This window comes from Nannobrachium achirus, assembly GCF_963921795.1.
Source record: "Nannobrachium achirus genome assembly, chromosome: 11".
Lineage (NCBI taxonomy): Eukaryota > Metazoa > Chordata > Actinopteri > Myctophiformes > Myctophidae > Nannobrachium > Nannobrachium achirus.
Window position 1 is genome coordinate 44,718,799 of NC_137820.1, and position 12,883 is coordinate 44,731,681.

At 43.4% G+C, this 12,883-nt stretch overlaps 1 protein-coding gene across 2 annotated transcripts in view; it reads left to right on the forward strand.

Moving 5' to 3' along the window:
• The window catches only part of LOC308294749 (neural-cadherin-like), a 209,214-nt gene that overhangs the window by 188,817 nt on the left and 7,514 nt on the right, over positions 1-12,883 (forward strand). For both annotated transcript variants that reach the window (XM_080737570.1, XM_080737571.1), the window contains 3 exons: positions 53-317; positions 2,573-2,756; positions 9,562-9,812. In XM_080737570.1, coding sequence (XP_080593696.1) covers positions 53-317; positions 2,573-2,756; positions 9,562-9,812 — 700 coding nt within the window. The remainder of the gene's footprint in view (positions 1-52; positions 318-2,572; positions 2,757-9,561; positions 9,813-12,883) is intronic.

Here is a 12,883-nt window from a genome sequence, read left to right on the forward strand (position 1 = left end):
AAATAATCTCCTAGTTGCAGTCCTGCTTACGGTGTGTGTCTTGCGTCCCCAGGTGTTCCGAGGTGTGCTGGCGGTCTTCTACAACCTGGGAGACGGGGACTACAACCTCACGTTGCCCCGCCATCGCCTGGACAACGGAGACTGGCACGAGGTGGAGCTGGAGCGCTTCGGCAGAGAGTTCACGCTGCGTTTGGACGGTGGGGGCGGGAGGCGGGAGGTCACCGCCTCCCCGGGGCGGAGTCAGGAGATCATCGTCGACCCACTGGTTGTGATGCTCGGCAACGCCTTCCCTGCCGGACTCAACCACAGCTTCCTGGGTAAAATAACCAGGGGTGTCGCACCCAATTCTCGGCCCGTGGGTACAAGGATTCACTGCGGGCCCCCCATGAACGCATTATTACGCATTATTTTGTGCTTTAACTGTTGAAAAATAGCAGATCTACAAGCTCGCAGGCACCGAGTGCCGCGCTGTGAGCTTATAGATCTGCTATTTTTCAATAGCTAAAGTATAAAATAATTAAGGCCCATCCACCTAGGGCCCTAGTAACTCTGTCCCACTTTCCCCCCTGTGACGCCTCTGAAAATACAATGTTCATTTCACCACTTCCAACCCGGTTGCCCTGTTTTTGAGCATGACATTATAGGCAAACATTTCGAAATATAAAAACTAAAAACAATAATAATCTACATGTTGTGAGCTTGTAGATCAGCTACAGTATGTTCACTATTTGTTGTATGAGTAATTACTGTATATAGGGCAACCTTATCTTACATACTGTAATTGTCCCCACTCATTCTCATAACATTTCCTCCTCCACTCTGCATCCGAACAGTTTTTTGGTTGATGCAAGTATGGCTTCTCTTTCAACACACCAGGTGGGCATAGGCAGGTTTATGCACTGCCCATAGCCAATGAGGCCCAGAGTGAGTGAAATGGTGGCATCTTATTAAGGAGAATTAATGAAGACCAATTATATTGACGATAAGGTAAAGGTTTTGAATGGGATAAGTGCTCCTTTACGTGTTAAACTCCAGAGAGTGTACAAATGACACCGATGCTCAAGTGGATGGAAGAATTGAATGAAGGCGTGAAGGATGACTTGAGTGAATGTGAATGGATGGATGGATGGATGGATGGATGGATGGAGGGAGGGATGGATGGATGGATGGATGGATGGATGGATGGATGGATGGATGGATGGATGGATGGATAGATGGGTATCACCCTGACCTTCACAGCTTGACACATGCACCCCTGTCATAATTCATAGACTGATAAATGATTCATCGGCTCCCCTCGCCCACTCATCTTTATGGTTCACAACGTGGCCCCGAGATATTTTTGTGAATCCTGTGTCTCCAGCGGACTGCGGGGGTGGGGGGGATGGATAGGGGGGGTCGGTTAGGGGGGGGGGGGGGCACTCTGATCTGATCCGTAGCATACTGTGGATCTGTAGTTCTCAAACGTTTTCGTGCCAAGGACCTCCAAATTGATATATCTTTGGCCGAGGACCCCCTCCTGAAAAGGTTTTGTGCAAGGGATAAAAGATAAAAGTGTTTAAGATGTTGTGATGCTATGTTAACCACTTTTGTTCTAGGGACCACCTGGAAACCCCTAAGGACCTGGGGGTTCACAGACCCAACTTTGAGAACCAATACTATAGATGTACTGTATTTGGCCAGGGACCCCCCATCTGAAGATGAAGAGAAAACATATTCCACATTCCTTCATTCTGAATTGTTTTAGACGAGTTGAGAGCCTGTAGATCAGCTATTTTCAAATCACAGAGGTATACAAATACAGTATAGACCAGGGTTTTTTTAAGGGATTACTTGATTAATTTAGCTGTGGACCCCCTGGAATTCATTCAAGGATCCCTGGGGGTCCCCGGACCCCACTCTGAGAACCACTGCTGTACAGACTTGAGTATTTCTTCCATCTCTGACGGTCAGTGTATACATAACAAGTTACACCTCATCGTCTCCAAGCACTGCAGCTAACAATGCAACCTGCAGAGAAAAGAACTCGGTGCTGATGTCTTAGCCTTGGGCTGCTTATGTATGAGAGTGTTTGTTTGTTACAGTGAGCGTGTGTGCGTGCGTGCGCGCGTGTTTCTTTGTATACCATTGCTATTGAGTAAATGTGTGTACTGTATATCGTTGCTGTCAGGCATAAACCTCTTATCTCCACATTCTAACCTTTTGTGTTTTATTGTAAATTAACTCCCTATATCATACTACAGTCGCAAGCATCACACACGAGTAGCAAAAGTAGCAGATCCACAAGCTCGTGTTCGAGCTTGTAGATCTGCTACTTTTGATGCTTTCGAATTTGAATCCTGAAAAGTAACAGTTCTTGGACATAATGAGGTTTCCACCCGACAGAGACGTTATAAAACTTCTCGCCTGTGGACTGGTGTCTTTAAGTGTCTCTCCCCATTAAACATTCACTGATGTTTTTTACCACTGTTTCTCCACTCTCTTGTTCTTTTCTCTCTCGCTCTCTCTCCGTCTCTCTCTCTCTCTCCATCGCTCCCTGGCGACCCACAAACACCTCCTCGTCCATCCTCAGGCTGTCTGCGGGATCTGAGGCTGAACGGTGGCTCCGTTCCCCTGGACAGGCAGCCGTCCTCCGAGGGCCTTCAGGTGGTCAGCTCTCAGGGAGTCTCCCTGGGCTGCTCTTCAGAGGCCTGCCGAGACCACCACTGCTCCCCTCCCTTCGTCTGTGCCGACCTGTGGAGGCACTCTGAATGCAGGTACTGTAACATATACTGTAGCCCACAGCACCTGCACCACAGTATGTAAAGAATGTCCTTCAAACGCCTCTCTTGAGCTTCCCCTCGATAAAGCCACACGTTAGCGCTATGCAGGCAGGGAAAATGTTTACAGAATCAGAGGACACGATGTGTCATCATGCACCGTGAGCCTGAACCTGGTGAGTTTACTGTAAGTGTAGTTGTTTTTGCTCTGATACAACCCCCGAACTGAAACTATACAACCCAAACCTCTAGGAAAGTATCATTTTTGCTTTAAAGATCACGCCGCTAATGGAGAATGTTAGAGAGGCAATTTAAAAAAGGGCCTTTTAGTGGAAATATAGAAAATAGCAGACCTCCAAGCTCACAACGCGTCGCGCTGCAACTCATCGTGAGCTTGGAGGTCGGCTATTTTCGGTACTTGATACCACACTAAACTATAAGCATAATAAAGGCTAATACTGGAGATGTGGCGTAACGGCATGGATTTCTACACAGAGAGGGCAATTATTTCAGCATCAGATGCTGCATTCAAGTTCAGAAGAGTTTGGACAAGGCAATTCTCTTGAATGCTGCCTTCAGGTATGGCATGGAAAGAGGGGTCATTTGCATTTTGTTTACCATAGTAAAATAATGCATTCATGGTCGGGGGAGGCACTTTTTACAGACGGATAAAAGGGCAGGGGCTCAAGCCCCCTTTGATGTCTACAGTATGTGTGCACGTGCCTGTCGTCCCCAGAGTTTACGACCTGGAGATGCATCACATGTCCAAGATTACTGGTTACTGTGGCTATAGACCAATTTCCTGAGCGCTCCCCTTTACAGAATGTCGCTGCCATTGCCGCAGTGTAAACCGCAGCCAGTGGTGGAGTAGAAGTAAAATTATTGAAAATGGGGAAATACTCAAGTATACTATAAAAATATACAAATTCTTAAAATTGCACTTAAGTAAATGTAGACTACAAGTTACTTTACACTACTGTTTGCACCGCAGCTAATGGCGACAGAGCCCTCTACAGGGTGTTGCTCAGCAAATCAGTCTATATGCTGTTGTGGAATTCTTGATCAATCAGTAATCGATGAGGCAAATAGGAGTGGAGACAATATTCTAGCTGGTGAATGGTATGCTTTATGTAACATGATATCATGGGGAGAAGTACAATAACACTTCTGTCAGTGATGATGAGATCATAGTTATACTCTAGCCGAGCTCTACCATAACAAGACGGGCTGAACCAAAACAATAGCTAACAGGCATAGTGGAGACATCTAGGCTCTTACAAGCTTCCAAATATGATTATGTAACGTAGAAGCATTATAAGTGATGGTAAATAATATATAAAGGTTAGACATAAGCAGCCATATAATTTCTTCCTCAACGCCCTGCCAAGCTTTCAAACCAGCATTTTCAACACAACAGTATCACTTGTGAGATAATCCAACGTGAATAATAGCCAATTTCTGCAATAAAGATTCTGAACTAGTTTTAGGAATAGTAGATAGACAAAATAAATAAAAAAGTGGGTAATTTTTCCTGTTTCTTTCTTTCTTTCTTTCTTTCTTTCTTTCTTTTTTTGTTTTGTACAAGCTCCCTTTGTAGTTTTCAGGAAAGGTTAGGAGAACCTAAAGTCTATTGGCTTATATGTCACCTTTAAGTCCTCCATAAATAGTTAGCTCAGCAGCACTAGAAGCTGTTTCTAAATAGGGAACTGAGTAGGTAGTAGGTATTGAGGTTGCTGAGATAAGGTTGTTTAGGTAGTGAAAAATTGTATTTTATTAATCGATATTGTAGATGGTATATTGCAGTCTATTTCCATTTGATGTAACCTACAGTATGTATCCCCCTCCCCACACACACTTTGAGTGCCAGGTACACACATGCACACACGCACGCACGCACGCACGCACGCACGCACGCACGCACGCATCCATCAGAGACGTCTTCATTATGTGCCCAGGGCCACATTAGCACATACAAAGCGTTATATACATTACAAGATACATTCATGTACTCACCAACACTATACATCATGACTCATACACACCTTATTATACTAAGGACCACAATGGAAATAAGTTGTAAGCTTTTTTGCATTATCCTTTTGATTATGGTGGGTGTGACACATGTTTTTTCGAATGATCAATAAATATATCAATCAATCAAGAATAAAGATAGAAGAGAGAACAGAACAAGGGGGAGAGAAAGAGTTATACAGTATGTTCCTGATATGAGTAGAGTGAAAATATACTGTACATACTAGTAAGACGCTTCAGGGCGACATGCGACCTCACCCTTGCATCTGGCCAGTGATGTATATCGGATAAGTTACCCATATATGGAGACCCCTGGTACCCATATATGGAGATCCATATACTGTATATGGAGATATGCGGTGAGAGCCCAAACATGCTTACTCAGTTATTTGTTATGTGAAAGTCCTATAATGTCTATGACATCTGACTTCATACCCTAGGGCTGGCTGGGCTTTTATGCCCATACATGGATATCCCTGTCTGTAGAACCAGCCACACAGATATGGGCTGTCTTGGCCATCTGTCTTGGCCATATATGGATTCTGTTGATGTGGTATGTGGCCGATGTGGCCTCCATTTATGGGCATTCCCATATGAAGTCCTGTTAGATATGGGCTTAATATTGATGACATCAGGGAACTCCATATGGGCATAAAAGGGATTCTGTTTGTGTGACATCACAGTGAAGCCAGAGCGTGATGTTAGAGTGACAAACCCATAGACCACAGTGTCAGTCAGGCATTAGAGACAGACAGACATACAGACAGAGATACGGTCAAGCTGTGACCGTTCACATACTAAACTGCGACCTGCGGTGGCAATAAAATGAGTCCACGTATTTCTGAGTGCAATAATATGAATGAATACTGTGGGTACATGTTTAGACTGAGGGAGTCAACGTGACAGCAGTTATCATACCAAAACATGAGGTTCAAATAGATACGGTATATTCATGAGGTCCAGGCTTTGAGAAACATAACAAGGATGACCTTTGTTTCTATTGTGTATCATTAGTTATTAATTGTTTCACTGTGTTTTCTGTAATGGTTCAGTACCACACTATAATATCTCTGGCCTTTATATCATTGTAGAGAGAGTTGTTGATGCACGCAGTCGCAGATGTTAACCTGGGTGGCCTTTTGTTTTATTTGATTCATGCAGGGGTGGAAGAAGTTCTCGCTATGCAAATGTATTCATTATAAATGGTAAATGGTGCATTTAGTACATAGTGCCTTCATGCAAGGCCAGTGGTGTAACGTACTTAAGTACAATTTTGAGGTATTTTTACTTTACTGGAGTACTCCACTACATCTCAGAGGCAAATATTGTACTATTTACTAGACTACTAGACCACTTATTCGAAAACATTAGTTCTACTTTGTAGATTTTGATTATTATTACAAAACACACATTAACCACTTCAGACCTATATTCATTTCGGCCATTTCGGCATTGCAACACATTGTGAGCTTGCAGATCTACTATTTTCCAGAGATTTTGAAACATTCTGCATAATGAGTACTTTCTACTTTTGTACATTTTGATACCAATACTTTAGCACTTTTATTCAAGTGTATTCCGGATTTTTACTTATAACAGAGTATATCTATGTCGCAGTATAGATACTTTTAATTAAGTAAGACATTTTAGTACTTTTCCCACCACTGACGCATTCACACACACATTCATACACCATGCAGGGCACCAACCTGTACATCCGGGGCAATTAAGGGGGTTCAGCGTCTTTCTCAAGGACGCTTCGACACTCAGGGGCAGCCCAGGATCAAGTAAAACCCGAACCTTAAAAAAAAAGAATATTTACACTACCAATTAAGTAAAAGTATCATGTCTTCCTTTCCTTTCCTTTCCTTTCCTTTCCTTTCCTTTCCTTTCCTTTCCTTTTTACAAGCTGTAGTGTTGGAGGCTTCTGTCCATCGAGGCTAGAGGTCAGGCCACATGTATAAATGCCCCCTTATTGTCACTGTTGCATGCTGAGTGCTACCGAGGGTTCCTTCCCACATGATTACAGCTTCTGTGCTTTATATTGACTACACACAACAACAACAAAAGCCTGTCTGGGTACAGTATGCTGCTTTCTTGCCATGCGCTTAAATCATAGTCCTTCATAACATCGCACATTGAGCCAGCACTCTCTATCCACTGGCATTCTCTGCTGGCTTTCCCGCTGGCATTGTCTGTGTGTGTACACAGTCGCCCCAAAGCAGGTCCACCCACCATCTGCACAGGCTATTGGTCTTATTATTCTTTTCCCTCATACAGTATAGGGCCTTGGACTTTGAACCTACCAAACCTGGTACTGTATGTAGCTGTATCTGTTATGGTTTCTGAGAGAAACATACTTGAATGGGAACTTATGCCAAAGGTCACATGGATTAAAGTTCTCAGATTCTCAGGCATTTTTTTTCCACAGAAAACAACATGTCTTCTATGAAAGAATGTTGCACCTGAAAATAATCTACAGTATGATTCTTTTCCCTCATACAGTATAGGGCCTTGGACTTTGAACCTACCAAACGTGGTACTATAGCTCTATCTGTTATGGTTTCTGATAGAGATATACTTGAATGTGAACTTCTGCCAAAGTTCACATGGATTAATGTTCTCAGATTCATGTTGTTTTCTATAGAAAACAACATGTTTTCTATGAAAGAATGTTACGCGTGAAAATAATCTACAGTATAAGCTCACAATGCGTCTGCAACGTGCTGTGAGATTATAGATAGTATAATTTGTATTCCTATATTTGAAGTGGTCAGATGGGTGTAATTTGGCTGTAAAGTGCTTGACGAATCAGACCCATTGTTACTAAAACATCATCATTTTACATTATGTTAATAGTTTAGGAAACAAAATGCCAATGCAGGCAGGGGATCCTTTCACACTGATTAGGATTAGAGATTTTTCCAGACAAAATGTTCATTTTATTTTTGCTTTCCAGGTCAACTTAATTGTTACAATGGATACACTTTGGTGTCAACCTGTGCGAATACAGTACATGCCACAGTATAGGAGCAGTGACAGCAAGTGTCACTTGTCCTACCTCTTTAAACTCCACAGGGCCACTGAGTATTTACAATGTAGTCCTCCCTGACTGAGATGTACTGTAAGCCTCTGAACCAGGTTGTCTTCTCTCAGCGCACAGGGATGTTCACATTCTGTGCCCACAGCACAGCCTGAGGGGCGAAGTTCTCTAGAGAAGCGCACCAACAGGTGTGAATGATATTCTGGGTTGTACAAAAAGAAGCATTTTATATATATATATATATATATATATATATATATATATATATATATATACATACATTTATATACATATATATATAGTAGTGCCTTTGAAATCAGTTCAGTTATTTTTCCACTTTTATGTCCTGGTGTGACACAGCCCCAAGAAGTGACACATTTTCAACCTGCCGTCCCTCTTTTGGGAGTGTCATTATAGGCAAAAGTGTCCCAAAGGTTCTTTAAAAAAAACTTTTAAAGAAAACTTTCCCCTAAGATTTTCTCAAACGTTCAAAGTGGATATGCAATACATGATCTTTTACAGATCGGCAATTTGTATGATGGAGTATAAAATAGGGTTTAAGTTGTTCAACACACAACACACACTTACTGGTATTTGTATAAGTTCTCCGCTCAGCTTGTGCAGCCCTGTAATCAGTGGGGGTTCATTAACTTTTTGTTTTCATACAGTACGGTTGTGGAATTCTGGATCATGAGTCGAGACAATGGTGGTGAATGGTTATGCTTTCTGGCGAAGCCAGACAACTATTCCACAATTTCTGAATGCTACAGTATATATAGTCTGGAACTACACCTAACGGAAGTAGTGACTGCTGCACGGGACTGTAGTCCCATAGGAAACATAACAGAAGCACAAGCACAGACAGTCATTCGAGTGGCATATTCTTGTTATGCGTGTATAGTTTAAGAAAACATTTGAAAACATCATGAAAGTAACACCAACAACACCAGTGCAGTGAAAGACGAAATAACGCCCAAAAAATATTGAAAGAAGACATAACGCTTCCAGTAGGACTTGTTACCGCTACTGCACCAAGGGAGCGGGTGCGTCACATCTGCTTTATCGTATACTCATGAATAGAACTTCCGTCTCCCAGACTGTATGACGGGAGCATTTGCAAATTGTGGGAGTCAACAGTCTGGCCACACGAGACTATTCTTTATGTAACATGATATCATGGGGAGAAGTACAATAACACTAAGGTCAGTGGTACAGTAGTTCTGCCAAGAGCACAGCGCAGAGATCATAGTTTCACTGTAGCTGCTTCAAGTACAAACTGAACCATAACAAGATAGACTGTAAAACAATAGCTATCAGGCCTAGAGGCGATCTTTGCTATCTAGGATATCTAAGCTGCCAAATATCATAATGTATTGTAGAAGTATTACAAGTGATGGTCAAATATAAAAGTTCTATATATCGTTGTTGTTGTGTGGAAACCGTGTATGTCCAAAAAGGTTTTGTATCTTTCATTTTAAAAATTATCTAAAATAGTGAGAATAGCCAATCTACAAGCACACAATGGCTCGCATAGCGAGGCGTTGTGTGCTTGTAGATCGGCTATTTTCACTAGCTTTGTGCGACAGTCTTGTATGATGAAGCAGGGCTTTAAAAACATACAAATTTGAAACTTGGAGATACGAGGTTTCTGACTGACAGTGACGATATGCAGCCATATATTGTCTTTCTCAATACTACCTCCATCTCTCTGCTATCTGTTTGCTACAGGTGTCCCCCAGGCCACATGACCAAAGAGACCCCCTCGGGCAAGGTGTGCGTGTACACGCTGTGCGTTAGCAGACCTTGCCGCCACGGGACGTGCGTGGCGCACTCGCCCTCCAGGTACACGTGTCACTGCAGCGAGGGCTACCGGGGACGCCACTGCGAGGTGGCCCTGGCCATGTTTCACAACGAGGACGGCGGCAGCCTCAGCGTCAGCTCCATGTTTGCCATCAGCATCTGCGTGATGGCCTTCCTAGGTAGCTATGTGGACTACGTTCTCTTCTACTTGTGGTGACCACGTTCTGCAGCCTTGCTCCTTTCATCTTTCTCTCACGCCTGCATGTGTTCTGTTTCGGGTTTTTGTCGTCCCCCCCTCCGGCCGCTGCATGTTTAAATTCTTTAAAACCTCTTTGTTTTGCTATTGATGTTTCATCTGTGATTCTTTTTTATTTTTCACTCTCTCCAGGCATCTCTGCTTTGTTTTGTTATTAATTTTAATTACGTTCTGTATTCCTAACCCCTTTTATCTGCATCACGTGTGGTCGTTGTGAAATGCTTTAATGATCCCTCGCCTTGTGCCACGGTGGGCTCAAGCCACGGGGCATCGGCGTCGTGGTCTCTGTACCCCTGTATTCATGTGGTAACAAGGAACAAGCCTGTGTGAGTGAAGGGAAGAAGATTCACAGGCAGGTTTAAGGCGCCCCGCGAGCCACGTTGACTCTCTTTATACTATCCTTTATATTTCTTTGGTCGTCCCAGCGTTCCCCAACTTCCCCAACTACTGTCACACGCGATGTTCCGTTGTGGCTTCACAAATATTTTTTTGTCCCACTGCCTTAATTCACCATGTGTCTCTGACATGTTTTATATATGTTTTATATATGCCACAGTCTGCTGAATTCACGCCCCTAGTGTCTGCCTTTGTCTTTCCATCTTTATTTCCATGCCAGATTCTTTTTTTTTTTTGCCTCAACTAACCTAAATGTGTCGGTATCGCTGCTGACGATGCGAAACCCACACAAACACACACACGCCAACACACGTGTGTGTGTGTGTGTGTGTGTGTGTGTGTGTGTGTGCGTGCGTGTGTGCGCACGTGTGTGTGCGCACGCGTGTGTGTGTGTGTGTGTGTGCGCCCGCGCTTTTCACCTTACATGAGTGTTTGCGTCTTGCGCGTTGTAAAGTCTGAAGCTCCCACCTTCCCTCCGTGGGGCCACGCTAGCCTTTATGAGTCTCTCTGTCACAGGCAGGCTTATAAAACGCTTGGGCGATTCAATACTGCACTGTCCCTGCCTCCATAACTGACTCAACATTCCCCCCGGGTGTGTGGCTAGTATTGCGACATCAGTTATTCTGACACTTTGGGTCCCTGAGTGAAACTGATAAAGCGGTCTTCAATATTTGATAATGAATTCAAAGATGATAAAGCTTGTGGCAGGGGCATCATTCATGAAAATTCATGTGTCGTCGCATGCAAAATAAAAGGAGGCCACAGTCATCCGAGGTGCTGTACTGGTTTGCCCACTGTCGCTGATGAGGTGGTATATATTCAAGGCTCAAGCTTTTCACCTTTTTTACGAAGAGTCACCAACTAATCTGTTATATAATTCGGATTGGAAATGGAGGCCTCTTGCAGACTGTTATTACATTTTCACAGCTCATGAAATGACTTCCCTCCAACTTCTAACAAGGTGGGAGAACTTTACAAACCAGAACTTTGATGTGATGAATGGCTGGCCCTCGAACTAACATCACTCCGACTCTGTGGATTCTAATGAACAGTCAATTATTTATTTATTGTTGTTGTGATGAGATATCATTTTGTTCTACTATTAATACACACTCGGTCTCTCTCTCTCTTTCACTTCTCTCATTCTCTCACACTCTCTCTCTCTCTCACACACGCACGCACGCACGCACGCACGCACGCACGCACGCACGCACGCACGCACGCACGCACGCACGCACACACACACACACACACACACACACACACACACACACACACACACACACACACACACACACACACACACACACACACACACACACACACACACACACACACACACACACACACACACACACACACACACACACACACACACACACACACACACTGCTCACACATTGCATTGTGCAGGACTGCCGGCTGGGCGCTAAATTAAAATGGGACTCGTACTCGGGCTCAGCCTCCATTAAAAGTTAAAATGATCATCCATTATTGAGTTTTACACAAGCCATCACAGAGCAGCCAGATTGTGCCAGTTCAGCACGAGATGACGTGTGACTGTGCATCATTAGTCCTCTTGAATATGTCTGAAGGGTCACACTGTTTATTATGACATTGGATTGTGGTATCCATTTTCCAATTACGGGGGTGGGGGGTACATTTTTTTTTTGTATACAGATCATTTGAAGTGCCTATCTTTGTTTTGTTTTGGAAAAAAAGGACGATAAATAAATCATTCCTCAAATGTCTCGTCTGTGTCTCATCATCATCATGTGCCGTTCTCCTTGTGTCTTTGTCCCTCCGACACCTCTCAATATTTCATGCCATTTCTCTGCTTGACATTTCACTCCCTCCAATCTCGCTTTACCGTAGCAATTAACCTCCGCTCAATGCTAATGTGACTTTCTCCCAAAGCTATCCTGAAAGCTATTCCCTGCGTGTCCATTCTCGCTGCGTGCCCAGTCTGTTCCAGGGCTGTCTTAAAACCCATTTAGGCCTAGACTTATTGACTGCTTTAACCAGTGAAAAATAGCAGATATACAAGCTCACAGCGCGGCACCGAGTGCCGCGCTGCGAGCTTGTAGATCTGCTATTTTTGAAAAAGTCGTGAAAATGTGTGCAAATCTTTGAATATAATGTATTTTCAAAGCGAACGTTTGTAACTCAAATCTTGCTTCTGGGTGGTCCCTGGAACTAGATATTTTGAGATGGGGGTCCGTGGCCAAATACATATCATTTTGGGGGTCCTTCACATGAAAAAGTTTGAGAACCACTGACATAGTAGTCTCTCAAGAACAGACTAACTGAGCTCCATTAAAGTGAAAAGGACCATTTCTTTGACGATGGCTGGCCAGATTGCTGACATAGAAACATAGGTTTTTTTCCAAAAATCTTAGAAGGATTCAAAAGACACTTATAGAATCGGGTCAAAAATTCTAATTTTCACGATTTTTCAAAAATAGCAGATCTACAAGCTCGCAGCGCGGCACTTTAGGCCTAAATGGGTTAACCCCATAACACCCTGCTCATCACGGTGGGCAGGAGCGCTGCAAGGTGGCAGCGTTATGGATTGATGAATGAGTGCAATGTTTGTTC